At 40.1% G+C, this 18,060-nt stretch overlaps 1 protein-coding gene and 1 long non-coding RNA gene across 5 annotated transcripts in view; one reads left to right on the top strand and one right to left on the bottom strand.

Moving 5' to 3' along the window:
• Positions 1-18,060, top strand: part of LOC120506852 — a 57,348-nt gene that overhangs the window by 24,653 nt on the left and 14,635 nt on the right. The window lies entirely within an intron of this gene.
• On the bottom strand, positions 67-9,485 carry ETAA1 (ETAA1 activator of ATR kinase). Of its 4 annotated transcripts, XM_039718916.1 has the most exons (7): positions 9,222-9,483; positions 7,548-7,685; positions 7,205-7,281; positions 5,554-5,672; positions 3,449-5,255; positions 3,118-3,229; positions 67-1,323 (listed from the first exon to the last, which is right to left on the bottom strand). In XM_039718916.1, the coding sequence occupies exons 1-7, from the start codon at positions 9,409-9,411 to the stop codon at positions 1,208-1,210; spliced, it is 2,559 nt and encodes an 852-aa protein (XP_039574850.1). In that variant the 5' UTR covers positions 9,412-9,483; the 3' UTR covers positions 67-1,207. The 4 variants fall into 4 exon arrangements, with proteins under 4 accessions (XP_039574850.1, XP_039574848.1, XP_039574851.1 ...); XM_039718914.1 differs by having other exon boundaries at positions 3,118-5,255; positions 9,222-9,484; XM_039718917.1 differs by lacking the exon at positions 3,118-3,229 and having other exon boundaries at positions 9,222-9,484.

The following is an 18,060-nucleotide window of genomic DNA, read 5'->3' as shown; positions in this document are numbered from 1 at the left end:
CCACACAGAATCCCCATTTCATTCCCTTTTACCAGTTTTTGTAGTAGAGTATTTTCAAAAACAGACTAGAAAAATGTGAAAAAAAGTTTAATGATGACTTACAAATATACAATACTTACATTTTCAAAAGTTACAAAAACAACATACTACAGAAACCAAAAGCTTCCTCCAACCTTTGGAGAAACATCTCCTAGTTATTTATTTACAAAGAAAAATTACAGTCACTTTTCAGTGTCACATGTTTACATATAAGCATTTCTCAGTTGAAAAATATCTTGCAGCTTACCCAGAGGCAGTTTTTGCAGTCTGAGCCCTACACCCATCTATCAGATCAAAAATTCTATCAGCCCTTTAAGCTGACATGACATAGCATTTTTATAATTTAACAGCCTTTGTTTGAAAATATGTACAACTCAGATGGCTAAACTGATGCATAGTTGTTGAGATTTCATCTGGTGTATTATGTATTGCTCATGATTTGGTAAAATGGCATAGGTTACTTTTTTAATTAGCTTGGTGATGTGCCTTTAGAAAAAAATGGTCTAATTTCCTTAGGATATTTCCAGCTCTTCCTGAAAGGAATTCAAAAGAATGTAACATGTCCTCCTCCATAGGATACTTTTTTGCATAATGAAACTTCTGTAATAAATTTTTCCTTCTCTATGTACAATTCTTACCCCAGGTAAGAGACAAACTGAGCACACTTTCCAAAGTCTGCTCATTTCCATCAGTTTTCTGATGCTGGATGTTTCTTAGATTGTACTTTATTTAACCCAAAAATTTAAAACTTTCTTCTACCTGAGAGCAAACATTAGTATTTCTTAGTCTGTGTGTTCTTGAGAGTCTTCTTATAGATTAGAATACTTGCAGTAATGCAGCCAAAACATATCCAGTCTGTTTCTGACACCTTCATTATGTGTGTATACCAATACTTTCATGATTTCCAGGCCATATAAGTTCAGTATGTGAACCCAACAGAATCTTCATCTAGCTGAATGTCTTTTGAGACCACACATTTATAACTGATTGCTTTTAATTAAAACTAAGTACCTCCAGAGTATTAGTTATGGTTCAGTTCCAGATCTTTTTCTATTCAAAAACAGAAAAAGCTTGCCATCAATAGCTGTGAACAGAGTTCAAAAAGTGTCTTCTAGCATTACAGTATTTGCCTACCAAAAGTTTACTCTACAGACAAAATACTTCAAGTTCAAGCATCTTTAAAGAATGCCTGTGTTCTGGACTTTCTTCGTGCGAGAGCTTCTTGTTTTTTTCTTTCAATCTCCTCTTGAGAACATTTTCTATTTTTTTGTTCTACCACAGCCACTGTAAATAAAAAAAAACATGCATTAGGAGCTTCAGGTTTGTTCAATATGTATTTTAACTTAGCCATTTCCAGTGCTGAAGATCTATGGCAGGAGCACACTATTCTGACACACTGGACACTCAAGTTAAAAATGGCTCATCTATCCTGTCCCCTAGGCAGGAAGGGGGCAAGATGCATGACCTTTGTAGTGCTACTGATTACTGCCTCCCAATGAAAACACTGGGATGCACACATTTGCTTCAAGGAAATTTTACTTGGGTGCCCTTCAAGTGAACCTTATGACATCAGAGTCAACATAGGAGATGGCGATGGGTTAAGAAAATAAAGGCTATCAGAGTGAAAAGGGCTCTACAATTTAGTGAGTCAGGCAGAGATATGAACATGGAGATAGTATAGACACAGGGGTCAGATACAGTACAGGTGTCACACAAATAAAACAAGATAGGTTGAAAAAAGGTCAAAAGTAGCAATAAAAATTGGCAAAGGAGACAAGAACATGATAGCTAAGCATAGCATTTTATATGGTGTGTTACAGAACTATAAATTCTCATACTATAAAATCCTGACCTCACTGGATCCAACAGGAACACTCCTTGCACATATCAATAATTTTACCATTTTTTATACACCAATTTCCAATTAATGTATTTTTAATAAGTATTCAAAGTGAATAAATAGAACAAAGGGTATATTTGCTTCTCACAAAAAAGTGTCAATAAAAAATTAAATAGCAATATTTGAAAAGACCACTTAATATCCATTTTTTGGTTAACGTCCCTTCCCTCAAAATTTAAGATTAAAAAAGCATAGATTTTATGTACAGATAAACCATAGCTATATTCTTTCATTCCTTTACTCTCTAGAACATTTCACAGAATAACTAATTATCTCTCTGCCTTTTTCCCCCCTTATAATCCAAAATTGCTACTTTCCATTTATATGCTTCTCTGCTGGGAAAAAAACAGATAAAATACTCATTCTTCAATAATTAATTGTTTTGTTGCTTTTTCAACAGTGCTTCTTTATAATGGAGGTTAATACAGGACACTCTTAAAGGCATGTTTTATCAGAATGAATATTGATTAAAACTTTGCCAAGCTGTGAGATCAAGTAAAAATAAGACTGAGTGGCACTTGACTGGTTCTCCATTTCCCCAGTAAGTAACACTGAGCATGGAATATTACTGATGGTCTCTTGGCAATAAAGAAGTGACTGACCTCTCCTCTGGATGAAAGAGCATCTTAGTGACTGATAACACAATAATATTTCACTGGCAATTTCAGCCACAGAGCAAACAATAATAGAGGCTGAGCTCTGAAAAGTATCAAGTGCTTTGAGGTTGCAAATTCCAGGTGTACACTAATATAAAGAAACTGGCATTCCATATCACCTGGTGTCTTCTTCCCCTGTCCCATCACTAACTAGGGTTTTACTGTGCATCAAAATACCAGTATTTTAAAGTAACAGTTTAAGAAAATAGTAGGCTGAGTGCTGCAGCAGCCTATAATTGATTCCAGGGAACCTGAGTGTCTGTGGAGAGAGGGTGTGAGGTATTTAGAGAAGTGGGAAGGAAACAGGTGTCTGGAATGACGGGAATTCAAGATATGCATCAAGACAATTTGATTTTAGAGAAAATAACCTCCAGATTCTCCTTAGAACATCTGGTAACACCTTAACTGAATGGATGAATACTAAAACCTATTTTAAGCTGCAATACAGTATGAATTTTCTCTGACATTCTGACTACAGTAAGGAAACAAACACTTCAACAGTGATACAATAAAGACAAATACCTGATGTAGTCTGTGCAAAAGACTCTGAAAGATGCCTCTTGAAAGGTGATTTCTTATTGTCAAGCTTGCGGGGCCAAGTCACATTCACCTGATTATTGCTTCCTTGCAAACCCTGCAGAGTAATTCCAATGGCAGAATGATTCCCTGAATTTTCAGACCCTACACGAAGACCACCCTGAGAATTATTAATCTTTCGGAACTTAAACTTTGAAGGCACAAGGGAAGTTTTGTTACCAGAACTGCTACTTGGAATATTTCCCGCATTATATGAGAAATGTGAGCTGTCAAGTGTTTTTTTACTAAAAATATTTACTGCATTAACAGGACTTACTTCAGAACCTGTCTCTCCTGCTGGCACAGAATTTGACCTGTACCATTTCCCTGAAACAGCCTTTGCAGTATCTTCAGCATCATCTTGACAACAGTTTTTAGGCAGTGTGTATTTACACTCCACAGAAGGACCCAAGATTGCAGTCTGAGGATTTGAGACATTCTTACAGTTCACAACATGACCTGTTGTGGCCAGCCCATGCACTATCTTTGATAAATTCCTACAGGCATCATTTAGTGAGAGAGCCTCCTGTTTCGCATTTGTTTTTTGTGCCAAGAGATGGGGCAGTCCTTGTTTAGACGCTGGGAAGCTGTTATCAGCATTTGATCTGGAATTAATACTGGCTCCTTGAATAGTTTTAATTTTTTCATTTCCTTGTTTAACATCCTGGCTCTCAGTTTGCTTTTCTATATCATCACACACCTGATATAATAATTCATCATCCTCATAGTTTGCATCCCAAAGATTATCGGATCCACAAAACATACCCAATATCTCATCAGAGAACTTCGGTTCATTCCAGTCATCAAATGACAGAGGGCATTTCTTTGGTATTTCAACTTGATTTGAGTGACCTGTATTAGACTGGCTAACCACTTTGGTTAGATCATTACGTTTCATGTTGGTAGAAACACTGGATGACTGACAGGAAATAGTATGAGTGTTATTCCCAGGTTTTCCTGCTGGTTGTCTATGAGGATTAGATCTTGAAGGGAAAAGAGGAAGAGCATCACTTTTAGGCTTAGTAGATTCATTTCCATTCTTCATGTCAGATTGCACTGAAACAGGAATATGGCTCAAATCACTATTTTGGGTACTCCTCCAAACAGATTTAGCTTTATCTGGTTTAACATCACATTTACCATGCAAGGCCTTGGTCTCTACCTTGGTGTTTTCTGTCTTACATGGTCTTTGTAAAGACAGTGATTTCACATGTTGTGAGTCTTTACTAGAATGTTTCAAAGGTGAATGCTGCAAACTGTTAGATTTGTTTACAGTCCCCAAAAGAGTTACTGAATTGCCACTACTTCTTTGCTTTGCTCTGCTAGCATCACTGAAATCATGCACAAATGGATTTGCAGGAATTTGTGGTGGTTCTTCAGTACTTATCAATTCAGGATTTTGGGTTATCTGCAGCACAAAAGAGTCATCTGCCAAAAGATCTGTATCCCAGTCATCAAAGTCATCATTAACTACTCCAGCAAGCTTAGCAGAGGCCACCAATTGTGTCTTCAAAGAAGGAGGATTTTTTTTTGTCAGGGTATCAGTATCAGCTTTTGGTACAGTTTGGACCATGCTTCCTACTGCAAACAGAGTATCTTTTTGATATGGCTCTGAATTACCCTGCTGTGTCTCTTCAACTTTCTCAGGAAGATTCTCCTCCTCCAAGGTACTTTTAATTTTATGAAAACTATTATTTAAAGAAATATCTGACAGTCCTTGGCTCAAATGCCCGCTGCACTTCTGGGTGGAAGAGTCAAAAAGAGCATGGAGGGCTAGTTCAGCCTCGAGGTCTACAGACTTTTGACTGCTGGACTGACAGGGCTCTGCCACAGGGATGCCAGTGCTCTGTCCAACTGGTTTCAGGGACACATCAGGATCTCTTTCAGGTCCTTCATCAAGGAGTGATTTCTGGTTCTTTGTATTTATTTCATCTTTAGAATTACTTGAAGGCTCTGAGGTGGTCTGGATGAAGTTGTGACCAAGCTTCTCCTGTTCCTGAACAGCATCTAACTCTACTAGATTTTTATCAAACTCCTTAGCCAATTTCATTAGTTCCTCTTCTGGATTTTTTATTTTAAGATCTCTGGATTAAAAAGAAAATACAGAAAATAAAGTCAGAGCTACAGAGAAAATTTGGCCAAGTTCAGTTACATGACCCTATGAGCTGCTCATTCTATAGCTTAACAACTACAAAAGTATGACTAAATCCACTGCTTCCAATATTCAGTCAACATCCACCCCTGCAAGAAGACAAAACAAGCCCACAGTTAAAAGCATTCTATATGCTAATATGTAATTATATGGTTCACTATACATGGAAGACCACACAGTCACTTTCATGAAAGCCCAGCTATGATAGGCAAGAAAGAACTGTAACTTACCTTGTACAACTTAACTTTGTCCTAGCTCGCCCTTTTACTGCTATAGGTGTACAGGGAATAGCATCCTCACCAATCCATGTTCCTAAAAGGGAGTCTTCATTACAGGCTGCTTTTTCATCCTAAATAATTAGATTTATAATGCTTAGAAATTTGATTTCAGTTATTAGACACACACCTTACATGAGTTAAAAGTTGCTAAACTAAATAAACTGGATGAAACTTATTGAAAGCCACAGATAAGAGCAAAAACAAGTGAGATTACTGCAACATTGTCCACTGATAGTTGCATAGCTTTAACTATATCAATTTAAAGCAGAAACTTCAATTAAAATTACTGAATTATATTTTTGGCATCCAAGTCTAGTAGTCTAATTCAAGTTCACACACATTCATATTACAAGCTGTCATCTAGTTTACTTCAGTATATGACTAAGGATGGCTGAGAGGCCAGCAGCACAAACAAATTAGAGACTTTAAAATAAATTACATTCTGTATGCTTACAGAAAAAAAAATCTGACTTCTTCCACTACAACTAATTTATAAAAAGAGCCTTTAAACAGAATTAAGTGGCATTTAGAAGCTAAATTAAATTGTTTCAGAGCTTCAAAGTTCAGGCTGGAATTTGAATTCTGAAATGAAGGAGATACAATATTGTGATGAGTTGTTAAGAGAGGCAGAGCAATAGGAACAATATTGTGATGAGTTGTTAAGAGAGGCAGAGGAATAGGAAATTACTGTGTGTAAGCCAGAAAAAGTAATTTGAACTTTACTAACTACTAGGGTAGTTTTAAATAGGTTCTCTTATTCTTAGTAAATTTAAGGGTTTTTAAAACTTATTTTTGTTTAAAAAAATATAAGCAGCAGATTAGGTTTATGGCAGAACTGTAATTATTTAAAAGGTATGCAGTGGCATCCCTTATCAATGATTTTCCAATTCTTTTAGTATAATTTCTCACAAATATGCTAAACAGTAAATATATTTTAAACAGCCATAACAAAAACACCAGGCATGTTTTGCAAGCTAAATACTACAGACCTATTTTAGGAATTACATGTTTTCTTCTTGTACTTAAAATGCAACAACACTTTGGTTTCAACTTTCTGGGCTGTGGACATCAGGTTCATGGCAAGAGGGAAAGGGCAAGAGATACTGGGGTAAAGAGGAAAATTATTTATAGTATTGAAGCAACGTTACTATGTTTATATTATTGCAAAATATCTCTCATCTCGGTCATGTTCTTGTAAATCAGCAGTCAATCAAGACTGTTCAAAATGCTTAAAAACAACTGCCAAGTAAATCCAATATTTGAAAAAAAAAAATCTTACCTTTTAACAGATGAGTAATTAAGGATAAATAAACAGTATTCTTAAGACCAAGGGCTGTAATTTGTATTCTGAAAGTAAAGCTTTCTAAAATAGAGCTGCTGCAACTTTCTTCATGTGTCCTTTTCCTACAGCATCTGTGACTCATACAACAATCAGTAAATGCTATGCTTACTATTTTAATTCAATCCCATTCTATAAACTAGTTTTCTAGATGCCCAACTCTTACCATGGCACTACTGTAACTAAAACCAGGGCAAAGGCTGAAGCACTACTCTCTTCTGATTACTGCACATGCAGAGCATTGTTTTAGAAAGTTATAATTACCTGAGGAGCAATGCGATTAACGATTTCCGAAATTTCTACTGCACATCTACTGGTAGACTGCTTGCTTTTTCCATTGCCTACGAAAACAAACAAACTTCTTAAAATTTGGAATCATCTAGCCAGCTTATGAAGTGCAGTTCACCTCAAATAATTCAAATAAATCTGTAAACATAGGAGCTTGATTCAGTGCTGTATTGAAGAATTTATGGGTTTTTAACGAAAGTAAAATCAAACAACCATTATAAGAGAAAAGAATCTTTTTCCAAGAAACCGCTTATAACTTTTGCTACACTCCCACTGCATGCCTCAAACAGGTGTCCTGAAGTCTGGATTTTGGTATTACCTAATCTGTAGGCAATGGGTGAATGAGAATCCCAAAAGATTTCTTGCTGTGTCTCAGTGTCATTAATAGGAGAGCTGAAAGTAGGTATTCGGGATTTTCTACTTAATGATCTCTTTGGTGTCTTATGTAAACATGGTTCTGTGCAAAAAGAAAGAGGATCTTTATTAAAAAACAACAAATAAGAGGCAAAAATCACTTAGAACACAGAACAGGTCAAGGCAAAAGAAGATGCTTTACGAACATCAAGAATAAAAATCAAGTTCACACTCACCAGGATTCCTTCACTCACAACAGGAATACTGGACATAACTAGACATTAAATACAGGACTCTTAGCTTTGCCAATTGTATCCCCACAGAGACAAGAGAAAAGTACATGATACTGACACCTTTGCACCCAGGATCTGATTGTAAGGATGTTGATAGAACACTAACTTAATCCTATATTAAGAGAAAAATCATGTATACCTCTATGAGAGAATATTTTGTATTCTTGCTTGCTTTGGGTCTTTCACCCAGACTCTGTGCTGAACTACTATTTTAATGGGCCTCCAAATTACTCTGGGTCATTAACTACATTTGTCTGTATTTCCTCCCCTGGACTCTTCCAGCTAGGACTATTAAAAGCAGGAATATAGCTATTCAAAACTTGCTTGCAGCTGCCTTTGATCAGTAAGTGAACTAAACACCTTATGTGAAACTCAGCTAGTCACCCCTGCCCTTTAGAAATGATGCTGCAGATGTGAAAGCCTACAGAAATAATTTAAAAGATGCTATTACTATGGGAGGAACATCTTAGAGGATGTTTTGCCCTGAAGTGCCTAGCATGGCCATAGAGGTTTTGTGTGCTCCTTGGTTAGTTCTCAGTATTTGTTGTGGGAATCACAGAATAGGTCAGGTTGGAAGGGACCACAGTGGCCAGCCTTGTCCAACCTCCCTCCTCAAGCAGGGTCATCCCAGAGCACATGCCACAGGATTATAACCAAATGGTTCTGTAATGCATCCAGTGAGGGAAACTCCACAGTCTCTCTGGGAAACCCATTCCAGTGTATGGTCACCATACAGTACAGAAGTTCTTCCTCATGCTCAGGTGGAACTTCCTATGCATCAGTTTCTGCTGCCTTCTGTTTTTTATGCTATTGCTCAGCACCACTGAGCAGAGCCCAGTCCATCCTCTTTGCATCCTCCCTTTAGATATTTATACACATTGATGATGTGCTCCCTGTTTTCTTTTTACAAGGCTCAACAGGCCCAACTCCCTCTGCCTTTCCTCGTAAAAGACATTCTCCAAACCACTAACCAACTTTGTAGCTCTCTGAGGGACCTGTTCCAGGAGCTCCATGTCTCTCCTGTCCTGAGGAGCTCAGAACCGGTCACAGCATTCCAAAGGGGGCCTCACCAGGGCTGAACAGAGGAGCAGGCACACCTGCCTTGCCCTGCTGGCGATGCTCTTCTTATCGCACGCCAGGCACCCCTGTCCTGCCCGGCCCCGGGGCACGCAGGCTCAGCCTGCTCTGCCCCTGCCCGGGGCACGCGAGCCGGGCGAGCGGAGATTTACACCGCACCGACCCCTCCTCACGGCTCAGCTGCGCCTCCCCCGCGGTTCGAGAGCCGGCGGGCAGGGCCAGGGCCCTCAGGGGCCGCTCGGGCCCCCCGGGGCCCCCCCCCGCCGTACCTGCAGCGCGGGGCGAGCACGCCGCCGCCGCCTCCCCGGCGGGCAGGCCTCGGCCCGCACCGCGTTCCACCGGCCCCTCCTCCGCGGGGAGCTCCGCCCGCCGCCGTGTCGGCTGCTCCTCGCCGCCGCCGCTGCGCCTCCTCAGGGCGGCGGGCCCGAGGGACAGCCCCCTCCGCCGGCTACCGGGCATGGCGGTGGCCGCGGCGGCACCGCGTCCCTCCCGCCACCGCCGGCGCCGCCATTTTGCCGGGCAGCTGGCGAGGCCGCCGCCAATTGGCCGCCGCCGTGCCGCCTCGAGCGGCCATTGGCCCCGCGCTGCGGGGGCGGGCGGGGAGCTGCAGCCCCGCCCCGCCCCCGGCCGTGAGGCGCTGCCCGGGTCCCCCTGGCCGGGTCCCCCTGGCCGCGGGGCGGGGAAAGCCTGCTGCCCGAGGCGCTGCCCGGGTCCCCCTGGCCGGGCCCCCTGGTCCGCGCCGCCCCGCCGCGGGGCGGGGAAAGCCTGCTGCCCACAGCCGGGGCAAGGGAAAGCGCAGCCGTGGGCAGAGGGGCAGGATGTGCCCTCCTTGCCATCGGCTTGGCCTGAGGTGCCGCGAATCTGCCATTAGCAAATTCTGGGATGACGCCTTGGTGGGTGGGAATGTTGTTCTGCTGGAGGGCAGGAAGGCTCCGCAGGAGGATCTCAGACAGGCTGGATTGATGGGCCTAGACCATGATGTTCAACAAGGCCAAGTGGGCGGTTCTACACTTTGGCCAGAGCAGCCCCATTCAGTGACAGAAGATGGGGAATGAGTGGCTGGAAATTGGCTCCAGCAAAAGGACCTGGGGGTGGCGGTCACTGCAGCTGGACATGAGCCGGCATGTGCCCAGGGGGCATCCTGGCCTGCACCAGGAACAGTGACTGCAGCTGGACATGAGCTGGCATGTGCCCAGGGGGCATCCTGGCCTGTGTCAGGAACAGCGTGGCCAGCAGGAGCAGGGAAATGATTCACTTGGCACTGATGGAGCTGCACCTCAACTGCTGTGTCCAGGTCTTGACCCCCGGTTCAGGAAGGACATGGAGGTGCTGCAGCGAGTCCAGAGCAAGGCAGTGAAACTGGTGAGGAGTCGAGGAAACAATTCTTGCAAGGAGCAGCTGGTGGGGCTGGGCGTGTTCAGCCTGGAGAAGAGGATGCTCGGGGGGACCTGCTTACTCTCTACAGCTCCCTGAAAGGACATTGTAGCCGAGTGATGGTCTGTCTCTTCTCCCAGCCAACCAGCAGCAAGATGAGAGGAAATTGCATGAAGCTGCACCAGGAGAGGTTTAGGCTGGACATGAGGAGGAGTTTCTTCAAAGGAAGAGTGGTTCTACATCAGAATGGGCTGCCCAGGGAGTCAGAGTCCCTGTAGTTGTTTAAGGAAAGTCTGGTTGTGGCACTTAGTGCTGTGGTCTAGTTGACATGTTGGTCATCGGCTGGACTCAATGATCTCAGAGGAGTTTTCCAATCTAGTTGAGTCTGTGATTCTGTGAAACCCAGCAGACATATATCATTTCATCCCACTGAGGCAGTTGGTGCTGGTGAAGAGAGGCTTACAGAAGCTAAATTTGGTAGATAAGAAATTAACATGGGGTTCCTGAGGGACTGTGACATTACATCATTATTTTAAGCAATATAAATGCTAACATATGTACATGTTATGTAACAATGTGAATATTTCCTCCCTGAGCCTCTAAAAACAAATATAAAAACATATCTATTGAGCATATGGGGTCAAGAAGTGAACTACTCTACTTTTTTACTCCCTGCTTTTCATTTAATTGAATCAGGAGTACTTTGGGATAATTCTTAACTTGGAACATGTAAGCAGTGGGTTTCAGGGTGGATCTGGAGTAAGAAGTTTTGAAGTCACTAAAGATTGATTCCCTGAGCCATGAAACCTTTTCTTTTCACCTGAGGCCTCAGGCGAACAATACGTTTTTTCACTTCTCCATTCTCTCGAGTGTAATTAAAGCCAATAGAGCACTTTTTAACAAGGAAAAAAAGAAATTAGGTACTATGTATTAAATAGAGAAACTGTATCATATATGTGGCAAATTTATAGCAAGCACAGAAAGTTGTGACATTTGAGTAGTTAACTTGTTTATGCCAGACCTGTAAAGTATCAAATGGACTTTAAAATATAAAGAGGACTGAAAAAGTGGGTCAAGAATTAGGCTTCCAAATCCATCATAGATATCTGAACATTGCTACTGCCTTGTAATCATACCGATGTGGGTAGATCTGTACATCAGCATGAAGTGTGGCAAGGCTGTGCAGGATATTTTTCATTGCCAGTTTGCAATATGGTAATTAAAAAATGGCTTTCCATGCAATAGGCACTACCTGCTGCTTATTTATGGTTGGAATAGAAGCTGAGAAAAATTTTGTACAGCAGCATAGATATGTCTTAAGAGAATGCAAAGCACTGAAATTGACACACTTACTAGAAATGCTACTAAATCTTGATGCCTCCTACCACTTTCCAGTGGCCTTTTAGCAGCTGGGTACTGTACAGTGGTCTGCCTTTGTATTTCTTTCTGTTAACAAGCATAATCTGAAATACTGTCATCAGTAATTAAAATTAAGTAACATCTGTCATATTCACTGAGTGTTACAAATTTTGCAGTGCCTTCTTTGATTTCTTCCTTTCTCTGAGCTCATTGTTCACTAACCCCATTCATAAAATGTGAATATTTGCCACAGGTCTTTCACACATTTGTGAGGTTTTACTCATGCAGTAAAAGCATTTTGGGAAAAAAATAGAAGCATATTTAATATGTGTTTCATTCTGCATGGGAGATCTTGTTGCATCAATTTGAGCCTGTGTAAAGTGGTGTTACCAAAAGGTGGCAAAACCCAAAACAATCTGCATGTATAGATAAGCCAAACAGATTTATAATGTGAAAGAAATCCCACTTTTCTAATGAATAAAAGTGTGTGTATGTCATTGCAGCTTAAGAACTCAACTCTGAGCTGATACTGTTTATTAAGTTTAGGAATGTAGTGTTAGAAGCCTGTGATGTTGGAGGGTTTCTCTGTGGAGCTGTAGCCTCAAGGAGGGAGTTGGCATTCCCTTGGTGTGGCATGAGCAGCTGGATCGATGGCTAATTGTGGTGAGGCTGTGTTCCAGGGACTTGCAGCAAACTCCCAGTGCTGCAGTTGTGAGTCCTACTTTCAAATCAAAGGGATAAATAATGCAGGAGATTGAATGAATAATAAAGTTAGTTCAGTTTTTAATAGTAGTATAAACTGCCTGAGAACTTTTCACTTTATTTTATGAGACAAAATCCAAAATGAAATTAAATAAATGTGGCAGATCTGAGAAGTTTCCTAAGAATTTCCCACTGGTGTAAAGAGTTAATTGAAAATAAGACTGAAAAAGGCTCATTTTTAAAGTCCTTTGAACACAGAACTTTTAAGTGAGGATTTTTATCTTGGACAGAGTATGTCTCATTAGTGAGTTTTTCAAAATATCTAATGTATTGCATAAATATAACAAAGAAAGGGAAGTGACTATGTTGTAGTTAATCTTTCATTCTTGTTAGGGCTGGGTAAAAGGAAAAATCAATAATAGTGATTTCAATGAAAATATCAAGAATTATGAGAGCATGGAAGTTATTATAAATAATGAAATTAATTTGAAAAATACTGCTTTTTTTCCTAGTATGTTTTTAAATGTTCTGTGATATTTTCAAAGTGAGCTGTCTTGGGCTTTTTTGTTCCCAAACTACATTTTTATTTTGAAATTAATTTATTTTTAACCACTGGAAATGAAGGAAGTAAAACACACACACATATGCTCATCATTTATCTCCAATGAAAACATGTGTCTATGCATTTTGATCACCTGAGAGCAGGTGAAGAAGCAAATTCTCCAAGCCATATTTTCCTTGCTTAACCTGTTTTTAAAATGGTATGGATACAAATTCTAAAACTCAGTGCAGTTATATGATACTTTAAAACTTGATTTCTCCTCAGGACTGAGCAGTTAAGTAGCATTTATGTACCTGTATGTCTTGTTGTGTGTTCCTTCAGAGGAGATGATACTTTAAAACTTGATTTCTCCTCAGGAAGGAGCAGTTAAGTAGCATTTTTTTATGTACCTGTATGTCTTGTGTGTTCCTTCAGAGGAGGCTCAGCAAAGCTCAGGGATTGCAGAAGGGCACTGAAGGATGTAACTCGGGGAACCTGATATCTTCGAGCCAGCTCTGCCCCTTCAGAGCCGGCCTGGGGGTTTCTCTGCTGCACTGCCTCACCTGCTGTGCCTGGTTTCATAGGAAATAATTGCACTTCTGCAGCATGGATTGTCCTGGGAAAAACTATGGAGTCACGGTACAGCAGTGAGGGGAACTGTATGAGCAGAGGAGAGAATTTAGATGCTCAATGTAAGATCTATTTATAAATACACCTTTGGCCCTGTGAGCCCGAACAAAAATGAACTAAGACACTTTATAATATTTAACTGTGAAAGTACAATATTTTCCACCTTTTCTCAACCCAGAAATCCTGCTTATCCACATATTGTCTTAAGAAGCCTTGGAATGTTTACTAAAATGGAGCACTGTGTGATAGCAGATTACACGAGTTAACAAGCAGAGATTTGTGTTTTGTTGCTGGCTTTGGGACCTTAGGAAAAACTGAGAGAATATCTGAAATGTTAACTTAATGGACAATAATTTTTTCCATCCATAGGGGAATGCAGGCATCGTGTGTGTATTTTTGCTTTTATTAATAGCATTTTGATAGTACAGTTATAAAGCTTGTCCTTGGCTTGCCTTGAAATATCATACTGACTTCACTTATTATAGAATGTTACTTTAATTTTCCAAGGTGAAGTGCCCACAGAGCAGAAACTGGTGAGGAAAAAAATATGGCCAAAACAGTTACATATACCTTTAATTTTAAAGTGCTGTCCAGAAAGGTTTGCAGCAATTTTTGCTGATGCATAAATTGACCTAGACAGTAAATGATACATGACCTTAAAAATACCTGAAGTAGCCTTGCTTGGGAATTTTTTAGTAGAGAGTTATTAAATGTCAGAGTAATTTACACAAGCCTGGTTTATGCTTTTGCATTCTCTTTCCATCTCTCTCTCTGCCATGCCATCCAAGAACCATAGAAGCATTAAAAATATTTTACATATATCTCTTTCTTTTTTTCCCCTCTTCTTATCACAGAGCTTCATTTTAATTTATTTATCACACTCAGAAAATCTCATCAAATGTGGGACTAAAATGTAGCTCACAAAGACCTGATCCAGCAGAGCACTTAAGAACCTGCATAACTTCATAGCAATGACATTTTCCATTGCTCATTAACTGGAATTTAAAGAAAATTTTCCATTGCTTGGTGTCTGGGCATTTAGAGGAAATTGTCAGCCAAAATGGCTGAGCCGTTTAGAAGAATTAGGTCAGGCAATGAACAGACTACAAGTTGCAGAGGTCTGTAGGGAGCACTGGAGGTTCAGATCCCTGGCAGAAAACTGGAGATAGCCATTGGGAGGGCCTTCTAGGTATTTATTGTAATGTAAATTTAATTTCAAGATATTGTCCAGGATCAGAGTGAACTGCATTCAGGAGAAGAGTCAGGGTTGTGCAAAACAGTGGAGACTTGTGCCTTAGACCTCAGCTGGGCCAGTCAGTTTCAGTGCACAGCTGCCTAGAGACAGCTCAACAGCTTCTTTGGGACAGGTGTGATCACTTGGGCACGTCAGTGTTGTGCTGGCTTGCACTGAGGAATGATCAGCAGGAGTCTTGAGGCAGTCATCACCCATCCACTCAGTTATTTGCTGTGTCTCTCCTTGTGCCAAGGAGCTTTCAGAGTGTCTCGCTGGTTTTCACTCATGTCCATACTATTATTGTTTGCTGTGGCATGGAGGATGTGCTCTCCCAGCTGAGAGGCACCCTCTACTACCTCATTGTTAATATATGAAGAGAAGATATGAACAAGGATCAAAAACTGTTCATAGAAATTATGGCAGCAAGATTTTCTTTACTTTTGTTTTGCTTTGCTTGAATCTGTTGATCCTGCTGTATTATAGCTCCAGGCTATCAAGTAGTGACAAATAGTTTTTTCTATTCTGTTCTCTTAGTCTCTGGATTTTTTTCATTCCTTATAGGAAAACAAGTTAGAGAGTTCTTTAAAGAACAGGAAAGAATAGGTTTCCAGCTTGTTTGGAAAGCCTGGAAAATATTGATCTGCCATATATCCTGTAGATGAATTTTTTTTCATCAGTGACAAAAACTGAGCTGTATTTCAGACCTCAACTCGCTAAAACTCTCACATGCTACGGTGTAAATTAGTGGAGTATTTTGTCAGCTACCAAACACAAAGCAGTGGATGGTCAGACAGGAGAGCTTTTTGATCATGAATTCTGGAGAAGAAAATGTACACTGCTTATTTATTTAAAGCAGATTTTGCTTTTGATGATACATCTGTTCCAGAAGAATGTTTAGTCTAAATAGCTTACTAAAAAATCGATTTTCAAACTAGTATGAAGTTCTCCAAACACAGTCATTCTCTATGTTTCTCCAATATACTCAGCAATTTCTGGATAGACTATTTTTGTGTTGAGGATTCATTGCTTGCGATTGAAAAAACAACTTCTATTACTTCTGTTCTGAAAGTGCCTTTTCTGAGGCTTTCATTTTATAAGTTCTATGCATTATCCTTTGAGTCTGTATTCCATTAACTATAAGTCACAGTTTACATGGAAATGCTTAACAATGAAGTCTCCCTATTCCATGTGTGTGTGTGTGACTCTTATTATGCCACACAAACTGCTGCTGATTTTAATATTAGAGTGATTAGAAGTTGCCCTCTTCTGATGGTGGTTTTGTAATCACTGTATAATTATTTGAAGTCTAGGTCTGGTTCCTCATGGTCCTACAGGTGCCCTAACTGCCATTATTATCTGTTTTGGTGACAAGATCAAGCTTGTACTAGATATGGAGGTTTGACTTGGAATTTTAGAGCCCTGATTTCAGGAATGAAACAAGAGAAAAATTTGTGTTTCTGATGCCTCACTTGTTTTCTGGTGGAAGAATTTCTTTTTCTGGAATGATTGCTTCATCAAGCATTCCTTGAAGAATGGTGCCTTCCTTAAAGCAGGATTGAGTTCTGGGCCCAGTGTCCCTTCCAGCTTTATATGCCATGGCTTGGTCATCCAAATTCATAGACTGAGCAAACAAGTGCCCAGATAAGAATTAGACACCCTTTTTATTATTAATTTTTTCATTTATTTTCAGATGGCTTTTCCTTTTGTCGTGTTGTTCACACATAATGCCTCTGACTCTTCCTATGTCACACTACATCTTTGCAGTAATTTTCTGTGCTGTTCTGTCCCTCTGGATTTTACAGCCATGGATCAGAAAGGAAGTGCAAGCCCTAGCAGAAATAATAAATCCACTGCAGGTCTTGAAGGTACTAATTTCTGCAAAACAAAATACTGCCTCAATTTTGTTACGGGCTAGAAAGGGTGATCAAAGTGAAATACATTCATTGTGGAATTGGTTTGCAAAGCCTGCTTCTAAACCATTGCGCACACTTTCTAGATTTTTTTTCCCTCCCCCAAAAAAATAAATAACACAGCTGTGTCCTGCCTGGCCTGTAACACTGCACCTCATGCAGCTCATGTGCAAGGATTGTTCCCAAACCTTGGAGGCCTGTCTCATGAGATGGACAGGGAAGCTATGTTTGCTTGGGAAAGGGTCACTGGGTATTATGAATGTGGATAACACATTAAGATGTGTGAAGGGCTGCACAATGCTCTACTTGTGGGGAATGCAGAGAACCATCCCCATGTTTGCTGCACTGGATTGCTGGGAGTCGTGATCATCTCCCAGATGCCAAATTTCCTGGTGTGCCCAGAAGTCTGTGGCATATGTCCTGTGACGCCAGCCGGAATGTTGAGGTGGTTGGTATTTCCTGGAGTAATATGACATTTGAAAAAATATTTTAGGAACTATCCTATAATAGCAGGTATTTTTAATCTGTGCAATCTATCTAATTAGGTTCAACCATGCCCCATTCCTTGTCTGATTGCCTGAGCATTTCCGCTTAACCAGTGAGGTTTATTCAATAAGGTGTCCTATAATGCTATTTCCTTCCTTGAGAGTATATGTTATCATCCCCAACATAGACTTAAGAATCCCTCTACTTTTTTTCTTATTTTAACATCCTCTGTCTCCACAGTAAAGGCCTGTGCTTTAGTTAGAAGTCACCTAGCTAAGAAGAAACCTAGGTGAGATTTTTGATCACATTAGTTTTGTTTTTAAGAACTTAGAAGATTCTTAAGAGACACGCAAGTATAGAGCAAGCACAATATAGGTAGAATCCCCATAAATTTAATACAAGCTGGTTAAATTATGGATTCAAATAGTTAACAAGATTAGAAATAATACGAAATTAATACAGTTGCACAGGCAGTTGACTCACTATTACTGTCATTTCCTTTTGGCTTTGGTCATGGGGATAACAAGGTAAGAAATAACTTTGTTTCCTTTTATTGATTGGTTTGATATTTTGAATAAAGACAATTTTTTTTTTGTCTGAAAAAGTCTTTTGTAGCTTTATATTATGTTAATTAGAATGGATGTCTTTCTGAGCCTTATTTTCTTCTTCATTTGATCTAATTAGCTGATTAATTTTTAATTGCCTACTGAGAGATCTTTACCATGTTGTGATTTGTGTTTTACGTTTCCATTTGGAAAACAATGGTATGCCTAAAATTACTCAAAAGTAGTGTACTGAGGAATTTCTGCAAGGGATAATTGCAAATTATGATTTCTTCCTGCTTCCTAATTTTAGTGCAATCCATTTTGAGT

The sequence above is a fragment of the Passer montanus genome, unplaced genomic scaffold, assembly GCF_014805655.1.
Source record: "Passer montanus isolate IOZ18808 unplaced genomic scaffold, ASM1480565v1 scaffold40, whole genome shotgun sequence".
NCBI lineage: Eukaryota > Metazoa > Chordata > Aves > Passeriformes > Passeridae > Passer > Passer montanus.
Note: the sequence above shows the minus strand (reverse complement) of the source record. Positions and strands in the feature narration are given on the sequence as shown.